Source organism: Piliocolobus tephrosceles, chromosome 1, assembly GCF_002776525.5.
Source record: "Piliocolobus tephrosceles isolate RC106 chromosome 1, ASM277652v3, whole genome shotgun sequence".
NCBI lineage: Eukaryota > Metazoa > Chordata > Mammalia > Primates > Cercopithecidae > Piliocolobus > Piliocolobus tephrosceles.
In genome coordinates, this window is record NC_045434.1 from 202,313,934 (window position 1) to 202,327,322 (window position 13,389).

Below are 13,389 nucleotides of genomic sequence, written 5' to 3' on the forward strand. Positions count from 1 at the left end.
TCTCCTTCACCCTCTCATCCTTGAATGCTCTCAGGTCTGGAAGCAAGATATTTAACGTACAGCCTCAGAGCTGGAGGGAACCTTAGGAGTTATCCAGTTCACCTCCCTCTTTTAACAAACAGGTAAACTGAGGCCCAGAGAGGCGAAGGGACTTGCCTAGGGGCACATAATCTGTGCGCCTGTAGTAAGCTGTGCCTTCGCTGAATGATTACTGGGAGCCGTGGACAGCCTGTCCCCCCATCTTATTGCAGCATCCAGGGATCTGGGTTTTACTACCAATTGGGGAGGGCAGCAGGATTTGTCTTCTGCAGGCCCCACGTGTTCTTCCAGTCTGTTTCCAGATCTTGCTCCCCTCCCATCTAGGGTTCCCTGCTGCCCTAGGGCCCCACCTCCACCATCCTAAGTATCTAACTTGTGTGTATGGCCCCTCTGCCGTCACTTATCTCTAGCCCTCACCTCTACGTGTAACACATACGTTTTCACGGTGGCTCTTTTGAAGACATTACCTGTATTAGTCCATTTTCTGTTGCTTATAACAGAATAACTGAAGCTAGGTAATTTATAAAGAAAAGGAATTTATTTCTTACAGTTATGGAGGCTGGGAAATCCAAAGTTAAGGGGGTATATCTGCAGAGAGCCTTCTTGCTGGTGGGGACTCTGGTGTCCTGAGGTGGTGCAGGTCATCACATGGTGAGGAGGCTGAGTGTGCAGATGGCAAATGTGCTAACTCCGGTCTTGTCCTTTTTTTTTTTTTTTTTTGAGATAGAGTTTTGCTCTTGTTGCCCAGGATGGACTACAGTGGCATGATCTCAGCTCACTGCAACCTCCGCCTCCCGGGTTTAAGTGATTCTCCTGCCTCAGCCTTGTAGCTGGGATTACAGTCATCTGTCACCATGCCTGGATAATTTCTTGTGTTTTTAGTAGAGGGGGGGTTTCACCGTGTTAACCAGGCTGGTCTCAAACTCCTGACCTCAGGTGATCCACCTGCCTTGACCTCCCAAAGTATTGGGATTACAGGCATGAGCCACCACACCTGGCCCTGTTCCTCTTCTTATAAAGTCACTAGTTCCCATCCCATGATAACCCCTTAATGAATTAATCCATTCATGAAGGCAGAGTGCTCATGATCCAATCACCTCCTCAAGGCCTCACCCCTCAATACTACCACATTGGGGATTAAATTTCAACATGTGTTTCAAAGGGGACAGATATTCAAACCATAGTATTACCCTAGACTAGCTCTAATGTGAGGGCTTTCGGCCCAGTGAAGGCAGGTGTTTGGGGACCTGAGTGATTCTGTCCCAGGGCCTATCCCTCCCAGGGCCTCGGTATCTTCATCCATAAAATGGGGGTGGGGTGAGTGTTTGGAGGTTTCTAAGCACCCTTTTTAGGTCTGACATCTTGGGAATGCCGACAGTAGGAACAGCTGGGACCTGGGTCCCCCAGGCCAGAGCCTGTCTGCTGCTTTTCCTGCTGGCCTAGTGAGCAGTGTGTGATGAGCTGGGGAAAGGCAGGAAGATGTGTCATTGATTTTCCTCCTGTGTCTTGAGTCTCCTGATTCCCAGCTTCCTCCTCAGGGAGGGACAGGAAGAGTTGGGCTTCATTTGCCTTCTGGAGATGGTATAGGGAGAGGGACTTGGTGGGCAAGATGAGAGGGAACTTGCAGTCCCGGCAGTTGAGCAGGGAAAAGCAGTTCTTCATTAACTTGGGAGAAAATGAAAAGCTCAGTAACAAATTCTCTCCTGTCTTCCCTTTACTTGGCTGTGTTAGCCCAGCCTGGTAATACCCGATACTCAGTAGATATGGAGTGAATTCACAGGTGGAATGAACAAATGAACGCATCAATGCTTTTAAAAGACTTGACTCCAGAGAGGGTCAGACCTGGGTTTGAATCCTGCTCCATTGGTTTCTAGCTGGATGACCTTGGGTAAATTAGTTGATGTATCTGAATGTCAGCATCCTTAATTCCTAACACCAACATGGTAATCTGTAGAGTTGTGAGGAGCAAATGAGATGAATCAATGGAAAGACCTCGGAATCCTGTCATCCTGTCTGACATTTAAGACTCCCCAGTTACAACTTTGGATGATTTTCACTAAAGATGGAATGATTGGGTCACACTTTAACCTTGCACTTGAGCATACATTTACTGAGCAGCTAGGATGTTCCAGACCTTGCAGAGGGCCTAGAGATGACTGAGACCAGGTCTCTTCTTTCAAGTTGCTCATAGTTTGATGAGGGAGACACATGGCCACACAGCCCTGAAATGCCATTGGGAAGTGCTTGTAGCAGGCATTACCTAGAGTACGCACAAAGGGTTGTGGGAGCAGAGGTTGGAGAGGTCCAGTCTGCCCTGGGGGTGCCAGTCAGGGAAGGCTTCCTGGAGGAGGTGAGCTCTGCATTGAACTTTGAAGGATGACAGGAGTGGAGTGTGCCCCTGGGAAATGTCCCTCATGGGCAGAGTGAACATGCAAGGACTTGGATGGCTTGTCTGGGGAAGCCTGAGAATCTGGTCTCTATCCTGTTTTGCTTTGTCAGGAGGTCTCTTCTAAGTGCCTTTCACCTAACAGCATCCTGCGCTGGAGGAGACTTTCAAGCATGATTAGGGCTCCCAGTCCGATGGGGGAGACAGGACACACATACGTGCAGTAAGGTGTGCCCTGTGAGGCTGCTGCTGAGAGGAACTCTGGTGTTCCTCAGAGTGGCTTCCCGTGGAGTTTGGAGGAGGAGGGGGTACCAATAGGTGGAGAGGAGGAGTGGGTCACGCAGGGAAGGACCAAGAGGTCACCTTCTCCTTTCCAGCCCCAGGTGAGCTAGTGTCACATTTTTAGCAGAGAAGAAAGACTGTTGACAAGGGACAGGAATAGCTTCTGAAGCCTCCCTTCATCCCTGCCGTTCCTCTTTCCACAGATGTCTTTGGTAGGAGCTGGCCCGGGCCTGGAAGGCAGTGCACGCCCACAGCGCCCTCTGCTGAACGGTATCAGAACAGCAGGCTTGGAGGGCGAAGGCAATTCCTACGAAGGATCCCTGGTTTCCTACCCAGTGGGAGCCCCGGATTCTGAAGCCAGGAATGAAGGGTAGATGGAGACTGGGTCAGCACCCGGGAGGGCCCGTATGTGCAACCTGGAGGATCTTGGAGCTTGGGAGTAGTTCAGGGGGTGGTTAGTTCAGTTCGGGATGGCTGAGGAAGACGTTTTAAACAACTTTCTCCGCGATCTTACTGAGGGCTCAGGAGCTGGGGACGGCCACAGTCCTGGGTATCCAGGGCCCCTCCTTCCCCCAGGCTAGGAGAGGAACCCCTCTCAGCAGATGCCATCCCAGACTACCCTTGTCTCACTTATCATAGAGGACATGTGCCCCTTCCTCCTTCCAGGCCCTTGATCTGGGGTTGCTGGACTTGGTGCATGGGTGGTCTGGAAGCTTCTAGGATGAATTCATAATTGGGAGATTCTAGGTGAGGCTCAGATGGAAATGAGAACTGCTGCTTGATGGCAGAACAAAAGAGCTTGGCAGAGCTAGACTGGACTCGACTTGGCATTTTCTGTCCGTTTCAGACCAGGATACAGATTAATTGAGCCCCGGGGAGCTCAGGTTTCCTGGGGTGGGGGCAAGCAGTGCCTTGGAGGGAGTCGGGTGCTGTGGGACGGAGGACCCAGGAGACCCGGAATCCTGAACTGCCAGGCTGACTTCATTGTCTACTACAGAGTTCTTGAACCCAGGAGCCCCGAGAACCTGCTTTCCTCAATGTGTTCTACACCCGTGAGGGACCAGGAGACCCTAATTGCCATCCCAGCAGGACACACACACACACATACACACACACACCCCTGACCTTTACAGGATGCACAGTGGAGGAAAAGAACAAAGAAGCATGTGTCTTACAAAGGGAGAGGCAGTGCCAGTCTCATAGAGGTCAGTGAGGTACAAAGGGGACGTCAGGTCCCCCCAGCAGCCTAGAGCCATGGTGAGGGCCAAGGAGAGGGCTTGGCTATCACAGTGACAGCCCATTATCCAGCTGAATGTCACCTAGGAGGGCCATGCATGTGAACAGGGTCTCTGTTCACCATGTCAGCTTCAGCCTGGGGGCTTCTCAAATTTTTCCCGTTGGGAGCCCTTAGCACACCACTCAATGCTTCTGGCCTATTGGGAATTCCTGTTATAGTCCATTGTTCTCCTTCAAATCTAAAAAGGGATGATTGATTTTGAGGAAACAAGGCAAGTTGCTAAAGGATTTCTAAATGAGCCTTATGCTTGATTTTGGGGTCAGTCTGTGTGGGTTCCAAGACAAGATGGTGGCTGGTAATGATTTTCAAATAAATATATTTTGTGATCACGAATTGCTTCTGGGAGAAATCTGAAATGTGGCAAGCAGCTCAGGAGAGACACTGCTGCAGGTGCCATCAGTGCCTTGCTGCAGCCCCTTGGCGTGTTTCAGGTCAGTGCACTTGGGCCTGAGTCCCATCTGCCAGCACCTGCATCTCTTTCTTTAAAAAAAAAACTAAAAAAATCAGTGTCATGGTTCATCTTCCTAATTTCAAACCAAATGTGCTTAAAAAAATATGGGTTACCCTTTGTAATTTAGACTGTCTCTATTCAATAATGATATGTCCTGGTCATTTATTATTACAGAGGTCTTGGAATAGTAGATAACATATCTGGAACTTTAAAATCTGCAAAGATACTGTATGCATGTCTCAATCATTTGTGCAGGGGAGGTGCCAGGGCTGAAGGAAATGCATGGTAGACGTTGCATCATGTTCTCCTTTTATTAGCGCCAGTGCCTACCTTTCTTTGCCTGGAGGCTTTCTCGCGGGCTGCAGGAGCCTTCTCACCTGGTGCACCTGTGCTAGACCAGAAGCACCAAGGAATGAATCCTCCAGAGTGGCCCTCCCCAAGGGCTGAGTGGAGCTGGTGTACATGCACCCCGTTCCTTCACTGTGAGCTTTGGGGTGTGCATCTACTCTGACTCCCAGAGTTACCAGTGGGGCGAGGGTCCACACCTGTAGCAGTAACCTGCTTGATAACCTTCCCTTTATTGGTGTTCTTTGCATTCCTATTTCACTTCCATATTTCCTGAAGGGTGTTTTCTGGAATCACCCAAATAAACTATTTGCACTGAGTCCTTGTCTCGGGCTCTGCTTTTGGAGGAACTGCTGTGACCAACTTATTCCAGGTTGACTGGAACTGTGCCAGTTTTAAAACCAAAAGTCTCACTTCCTGGCAACCTTCCTCAGTCCCCGGCACACTGCAACAATTGGTCACCTTATGGGGAACCCGAGCAAAGGCAGATATGGCAGGTGAAGTGAGGCAAACAGATCACTGAACTGCTAGTTTGAAAACCAAGAATCCTTGGCTTTGAGAACAAAATATCAGACACAGATATAACTTTGTCATATTATCAGGTTCAACAATTTTTATCAGCTCAAAGCCTCGAAGAGAACAGTAGCCACCATGTACAAAGAAGCCATTTCTTTTGAGAACGGACACGTACACAGTCCCAGGGTAGGATTTGCTGAGTATTAGTGGACATTAGACAGCTGACATCCAGGACTTCCATGACATCTATGTAATTGGCTACCAGGCAAGCAGGTGATGCGTATCCCAAGAAGAAAGTGTCACAGGCACTGTGGGGACATTACAGGTGAGCAGACGAGGGCGCGGGTAGCATGTTGTAGGCACTTGAGGCTCTGACGGGGACAAGCACCAGCCATGCCACTTGAGCCAAAGCCACCTGGGCAGATAGTGAAACTATACCACATGTGTCACCACAGTCAGCGGCACTGAGATGAGGCGCTTTGCGTTGGGACGTGGCTGTAAGCTCAAGACAGCTGGCCCTGAGCCAAGGACATTTGCAGCATGAACAGGAGAAAAATCCCACCTCGTTGGGTAACCCGGGGAAGCAGTGCTGTTGAGAGGCTAAAGTCAACAGGCTGGGAGCAGGGCTGGACGCATAGGCCAGAGAGGTCCACAGTTGGGGGCTGTAGGCGTGGCCAGGAGCTGCTGCCAAGCCTCTGACCTTGGGCAGATCTCTGTGGATCAGATTACCCAGCTGCAAAATGCCACACACACCCCTGCCCCGGTTATTTTTACACTGGCATTGCAGAGCATGCTATGTTAGTGCTGAAGAATGTGTCCATCTTTTTTCTGTTGACTTCTCTAGTCTCTGCTAGATTGGTGAGAAAAAAATCTTCCAAGTGCCAAGGCAATGAGCACGTGCCCCATTCCTGGGGTGGCAGTACCCTTCCCTCTCCTTTCCCAGGGCACTAAAAGTACGGAATGCATTTGAATCTAGGGACCACTTGGAGATGTTATAATGTGCAAATAGACGTGCATTTGGGCATTTGGACCCCTGAATGACAGGTACTGGGGTGTCACGCAGGATCCAGCCAGGCAGGTCAATGGGGCAGCCAATCGCAGGATGGGGGGCAGGCTGTACACAAGCGGGGGAGACCCCTTTCCTCCTTCCCTTTCATGGGGAGTCCCTGCCAAGGAAGAGAGAAGGGGAACAGTAGCATGGCTCTCAAATAAGGGTAGGGGTTAACAGAGGGCAAGTCAGGATCTAGAGGAAACTTGCAGAAACCTTTTTTGACAGCTGTTCCTGGCGAATCAACTGGAAGGGAGAAGGAGGAACCCTTGCTTTTCATGTCTCTGAAGAGCGGGTGAAAGCCCACCAGAATCTGATCTTGGAAGCAGCTAGTCCGTTCATCAACCACAGCAAGTGGCAGTGAGTAGCAGCTAGGTCAGTGAAGGCCAGGGGATGCCATTCATTTTGCTCAGAGAGAGAGGACTGGCTGGAGAAACATGGGTGCCGGCTGGAAACCGAGGCTGCTTATGGACAAGTTCAGTGTGAGTCTGCCAAAGGATGGGGCCCAATTTTCCTGGCATCTGGAGTTGGTGTCGAGCTGAGGGGCCTCAGAGACAGGGTTCTGCATCTGCGTGTGGCAGAAGGTTGGGCCCTCGGGGCACTCTGTTGCAGGGACATCCCTGCTCCACCTGAACAAGGAGGCCCCCAGCACGAACTCCCCTCTGGCTGTGCAATACCATGAGCTATTGTGGTCATCTGCACCATACCACACCATAAAAGAGTGTCTGAAAGCTCAGGGGGCTGGCCATTAGCACAAGTGCCTAGGTAGGTAGTGCTAATACGAGGCCACACCCACAGATAGCAGGACCATTCAAGGGCCAGTGAAGGCAAACCCACTTACAGAACCAGGGAATGGGAAAATGATTCATGGAACAGAGATTCTTCAATTGCTCCTTGCCAAGCTCCAGAAAGGACAGGGACAGCACCTCATATGTTCACCGTGGTACCCCAGTATGCCATGCCAGTAAAGGCTTTCTGAATGCCAGTGCCCCAGGAGCCCTAAGGGAGATCTAGACTAGCATTTTCCAACAGAGTAGGCTGAGAAGAGCTGCTACTGGGCCACCTGCTCAAAGCCTGACAACACATAGTAACATATTAACGGGTCGGGTTGTCCTAACCTAAAGAAGTTTGTCTTCCTACTGCTTCCCCAACATATTTGCCCATAGCACGGCTTCTAATAGGTAGCTTATTCATGTCTCATCTGAGTGTTGGAAATGCTGATCTTGTGAACCCCCGTCATTCCAAAAAAGATGAAACAGGGGTTCAGAGAAAGCAAGTAATTTTCCAGAAGTCACACAGCACACTGGTGGTGGAGTTGGGACCAATGCTTGGGTTCCTCAGCTCTCAGATAAGTGATTTTCCCACTGAGGGCAGCTTGGAGGCTGGGCTTTGTCATACGGGGGCATTAACCCTTTCTTCAGACAGTACAGGGCATAAATATTCCTTTGTATGATCTAGAAAGCAAGGGCTGGTTGAACAAGTTAAACCAGATTAACCCAAAGTAAATGAGATTGCAGGGGCAATGTGTTCCCTGCTTCAGAACCTTTAGAACTCTGTTAGCTTCAATGCAGGCACTAATTACCAAAGGTTCTTATCTTTTCCTTAAAACGTGTCCCTTAGGTCCTCTGCCTAGCAATCCTGGTAGCACGTTTTTGAGACTGCATGTCATCTCAATACCCCTGAAGGTCTTTAAAAATGTCTCTTGTTCAGACCTGCCCCCACAGCTCTTGGGTTATTCACAACCAATGAAGATTTGTTCTTCTGCACCTTTGGGGCTGGGCAGGGGAACCAGGGTTGCAGACATCAGCAGTTTTCTTGGGCCTCAAACATGTTGCAGAGCTCCAGTGGCTGGTGTGGGAGCAGAGTCTGAGGAACTTTCCTAGAGAAGTGGGTGGCGTGCCCGCCACCTTGCTGGATTTCTTGTGTTCCTGCTAGGCATCTTGTAGCACTAGTTCTATCCTGGCAGAGACCGATTCATTCCAGCCCTGGCCACTGTCCATGCTGAGGCCTGGAGACCCAGAATCAGACTCATCTGGTGGGGCGGGGAGGTGCTGGACAGCCCACTTCTGCCTGGTTACGTAGAGAAGGAAAGAGGCCCAGAACACATACGCCACTTGCTCAAGGTCATACAGAGAACTCAAGCAAATTCACAGTTATGAAGAGGGAAACGTCTCAGAGGCAGAGAGTCTGGGACTGTCAGAGCAGGAGAAAGCCCCAGCTCCAGGGCACCTAGGAGGAGAAACCACTTGCCCAAACTAGTACTAGGCTGAGACCTGAGTCTGGGTGTTCCGACTCAAGACCTGGCATTTTTTCCATTACTTGTGGTCCAGGAAGTAGATGCCACCCCCGGCCACCCTTACCCTGAAGCTGAGGCTGCTGCCTGCATAGCTAAATAAGTGTTTTTGGCAAGGGATGGGGGGTGTGCAGGGAGATGACAAAGCTCTGCTCCCATCTCCTGGAAGCCTGGAGCAAGACAGCCCAAAGCCCTTACCCGCCTTGGTGGCACTGACTTTGAGCCAACACCCTGATTGGCATCCCGCCCCACCTGGAGCCATGATGGGCACAGTGTCCAGGCTTGCTTTCCTGGGTTCCTCCCCAGAGGATAAGTCTGAAGCAGGGCCAGTTCACGAGGCAGCAATGGGATTTTATCTTAAGTATTCAAAAAGGCTCTGAGAATCCCTCCTGGGAGACTTGTGGCATAGCAGGAGGGTGAGATGGAGGGGTGGGGAGTCGGGGGCAGGGCACTGTATCCTGTTGGGGCTGCCTTTTCCACCCTTGTGCCCGGTGGGCGTTCTGCTGGAGCCTCCTCCCTGACTGCAGCCCGTGCTATAGGCTGCACACCCCTCGAGTCTTCCTGAGGCTGGGGCTTGCGCCAGAGCCCACAGGACCCCATGGTTGGTTTGATAAGCTAAGCTCTCAAGGCCTTCCCAAGAGGGAAGTCTGTGGAGCTTCATGCCAAGGTTGGGACAGGAATTTAATGAGGAGAGATTAAGGCCTTGAAGGAGGAGGCTTCCAGGGTGGATAGATTCAGCCTGAAGTCCTAAGCTGGTGGGGTTCCTTGGTGAGGTCTAGACCCACCTCCAGGGGAGTCAGTGGGGCAGAGGAGACTGGGCAGCTCAATGCCAGCCATTAGGGTATCTGAGGCCATAGCACTCCAGTCCTCACACAGTGGGGCATTGCACAGTGGGGTTGAAGGCAGGAAGCACCTAGGGGATCCTGCCTAAAGTGTCAATTCATTCATTTCACCCAACAAATCAGGTTTCCCCTGGCCAGAGTTGCCATCCCCAAAGACACCGCAGCCAAGCGTGGCTCTCTGTTGCAAAAAGGTGCCTCTCTCCCACTGTGTGGCATGGCTCGAGAGGCCACCCTGATCCCATGGCGTGACCTACTTGGAGGTGCCTTCCTAGTGCCTCAGTACGAGTGATGCAGTTTGCTTTACCCAATTTCTAAAAGTACGTAAATGAAGGTGTTGTCTGGTGTCTTCATTGACTTCTGTGACCATGTCTGTTCTTTTAGGACTATTTTCGCACAGACTGCCACTTCAATCTAACACGTCAACTCACGAGGTGTCTCCCTGGTCCTGCCACCACCTCTTCTTAGTGAGGGAGCCACTAATGATCTGTAAGTCAATACTAGCATGTACTAAGGAAGCTTCCTAGCCGAAACAAAAGGCCCCCGAGCAACTCTTTTGAAAAGCATTGAGAAGGATGGTTCTCCAATTGGCTTTTAAGTGGGATTTAGGGGGTCCTAGGCTGTTACCTTGGAGACAAGAGCCTGTCCTACAAGCACCAGACTTGCTAGTCTCTATGCGCCTATGCAAGCCTGTAGGCCTGGTTACTTGCGGTCACTGGGTCCTCTCATCTGCCCTTTTATTTGAGTGGGCATTGCTGTGCCCACGTGGTCTACCTCCAGAGAGGTCTCAGGCTTCCACTGCCACTTCCTTCCCCAGCCCCAGCAGCAGTCGGCCTGGGGCTGCCTGAATGGGCAGAAAGGAACACTGAACCATTTGAGATCCACTCCACCTCCCTCATCTCACCCTCTTATTTTATAGATGAGGAAACTGTGGCCCAGACGGGGGGCAGGGACTGGCCTAAAGTTGCATGGCTGGATGGTAGCAAAGTTGGGATTGAACTCAGGCCTCCTGGCTGCCAGTCCAGGGCTCTTTCTAGTAACTGATGTATTGGCTACAGCTCCAAAAGCTCCCCAAACCAGGCCGACATGACCCTACCCATCCCTCTCCTCCCCACCCTTCCCTCCACCCAGCCTCCCTCTCACCCAACTACACATAATTCGGGTTATAGCAGAGCATATTGAACTTGAGATTCTCATCCCAGTGCCGCAGAAGCACAAAAAGCTGGCGGGCAGCGGCCTTGAGTGTGCCCTGCGTGCGGCCCTCGGGTACTTCCTGCTGCTCCAGCCATGAGTTGGCCTTGGCGGCCACCAGCTCCCACTCAGTGAAGTAGGAGGCCGAGCTGTGCTCCAGCCATGCCAACCCCACCACCGTGGCCCACAGCTTCCCAGTGTGCTCCACCACTGCCTTTGGCTCCAGGTCCAGCTTGCCCTTGGTCAGAGGCTCCAGGGAGAAGCTGTCACAGGACAGGTGCCGAGATGAGGAGCTGGTGCATAGCTGGGGACTCAGGGTCTTGGACTCAGACGGGCGGGTGGTGAGGGACACTCGGTGGCAGGTGAAAGGGGATGTCCACTTGAGCTTCTCCATGGGGATGTGCGTGGCCTCACAGAAGGCTTGGTTGAGCAGGAAGGCTCCGGAGGCCCGCTGGAGAGACACCTGTTGGTGGGCGGGGGGGAAGCCCTTCAGTGGGCCTCAAATGTTTTAGCCCAGGGAGCCCCAGGCCATGCGAAAGCCTGGATCCATGTTGCCTGTCCCACCCTGCCTGCCTGGGGGATTTTCAGGATACCCAGGTCAATTGAGCATCTCTATCCTTTATCCTGCAGACACTTCAAACAGGTCATTCTCCAAGCTCAAGTCAACATCTTCACTGCATATTTGCCTCTTGTCCTAGGTGGGTGGGCCCAGCTCGACCACTGGAAGTGTCCCCTGCTATGCAGTGAACTCTAGCAGCTCTCCTTCCTCTTTCTCCCTATGTAACCACTAGTTTCCGAGTCCCAACAGGTCTACTTTCTAAATCGTTCTGCAATCCATCACGTGCTTCCTTATGTTATTCCTGCCTCCTCTTTCCTCCCCTCTCCCCACCCCCAATCCATCTGTCCTACATACACAGGGATCTCTATGAGGCATAGATCACACACTTTTTGGAGGCTCAGTTCAATGACTTCAGTGTCTCATAGACTAAGTCCAAAATACGATCAATAAAGCTCTACACCACCTAACCCTGGTTTGACTCTTACCCTCTCCAACTCCATTCCCCAGCTGTCAAGCTGTGTCTCTCCTCTGGAGGCCTTTGGCCAAACTCTTCATCCTGCAAGTCTTGGCTTAGCCTTGACCTTCTCCAAGAAGTCATGCCTGGTTCTGCTCCCCCCACCTCAAGCCTGGGCTAGGTGTCCACCTCCTGTACTCCCCAACCAAACGAGACCTCTCCCATTGCCACTCTCAATGGTTAGAATTGCCTGGTTCCTTGTCTGAATCCTATTAGACACTTAGCACCATGAGTGCAGAAACTACGTTTGTCTAGTTCAATGTTGTCTCTCCCGGGTCTAGCACTGGACCTGACTCAATAAATACTTGTTGAGTGAAAACATGCCTAGTGCCCAGTCGCCCTGGATATTTGGAAATTTAGAATATTATGCACTTGGGTATGCAGGGACAGAAGAGGTATGCAGTGATGCTCAAACTGTGGCCCTCCTTCGAGCATCTTCTGTTTCCAAAGTCCTGAGGGGCCCCAGATGTGGCAGGGCCAGTTTCCCTTGCTCCTTAATTCAGAGAAGCCCACTCCAGACCTGGGCCTCTCACCCTGCCGCAGCATGCTGGGGTGTCTGCAGACCCAGTTGCTAAACACAGTCCATGTTCCTGGGATGTTAATTTTACTCACTTGTGAGTCATTTCAAAGCTTATTTTTATGTATTGAAAAACAGATACACATAGATGCGTGGAGTAGAATGCAAAATTCCCACGAATTTTTAAGGCAAAGATAGCAGATTGCAAAGAATTTTCGTGATGCTGGTGCTGGCTTCTAGCAATATCCCTAGGCCTCTGGGCAGGCGAGATTCATGCAAACTCCTTCTACCCTGCTAACTCCTTGGGTGGGAAGCTCTAGGAAGCTTCAAAACTCAGGGGGATCTGAGCTCTAAGACCAAAGCCTTCTTCTCTTTGAGGAAGTGAAGAGGTGGGCAGAGGGATCACAGGAAGGCCCTGCTGCTGAGTGGAGCCGAGGGAGACTGACACCTGGGGTCAGGGCACTCACCAGCGGTCCGTAGTCGAAACTCTGGTTCCCGGAGGTCGACTCCATAGCTTTGATCAGTGGCTTGCTCAGGAAGCCCTTGGCTGCTCGCGTCAGTAGCCTGGACTTGTTGAGATTTAGCCTGTGCAGGTGAAGTCAGGTGGCCCTGGGCATCCCAACCTCCAGTGCCCACCCAGAAGCCCCTGAAAGTCAGGGTCAGAAGGGATGCAACAGATGGTTCCCTCCAACCTCCTTATCTGACAGCTAAGGAAGCGGAAGCCTGGAAAGATGGGGCTTGAAACAGCTTTTCCAAGTCACTCAATGAGTCAGCAGCACCTGCGACTAGGAAGAGGTTAATGTTCTCCTGAGGACCCTCTTTTTTTGTTCTGTTTTACTTCTAAGACAGGATCTCACTCTGTCACCTAGGCTGGAGTGACACGATCGTAGCTCACTGCAGCCTCAACCTCCTGGGCTCAAGCAATCCTCTCAACCTCAGTCTCCTGGACTATGGACACGCACCCATGTCTGGCTCATTTTTAAATTTTGTTGTTGTTGTTGTTGAGATGGAGTCTTGGTCTGTTGCCCAGGCTGGAGTACAGTGGCATGATCTCATTTCACTGCAACCTCTGCCTCCCAGGTTCAAGCAATTCTCCTGCCTCAGCCTCTCGA

General features: G+C 51.4%; 1 protein-coding gene and 1 long non-coding RNA gene across 2 annotated transcripts in view; one reads left to right on the plus strand and one right to left on the minus strand.

Moving 5' to 3' along the window:
- The window catches only part of LOC111547483, a 45,814-nt gene extending 41,687 nt beyond the window's left edge, over positions 1–4,127 (plus strand). The window contains exons 3-4 of the long non-coding RNA XR_002733151.1: positions 2,539–2,808; positions 2,911–4,127. This is a non-coding gene — a long non-coding RNA (uncharacterized LOC111547483). The remainder of the gene's footprint in view (positions 1–2,538; positions 2,809–2,910) is intronic.
- Positions 4,128–5,398: 1,271 nt separating this feature from the next.
- Positions 5,399–13,389, minus strand: part of VWA5B1 (von Willebrand factor A domain containing 5B1) — a 67,771-nt gene continuing 59,780 nt past the window's right edge. Inside the window, exons 21-22 of the mRNA XM_023219336.2 lie at positions 12,745–12,862; positions 5,399–11,150 (exon numbers count right to left, since the gene is read on the minus strand). Of these exons, the coding sequence (XP_023075104.1) occupies positions 10,644–11,150; positions 12,745–12,862 (625 nt within the window). The 3' untranslated portion in view covers positions 5,399–10,643. The remainder of the gene's footprint in view (positions 11,151–12,744; positions 12,863–13,389) is intronic.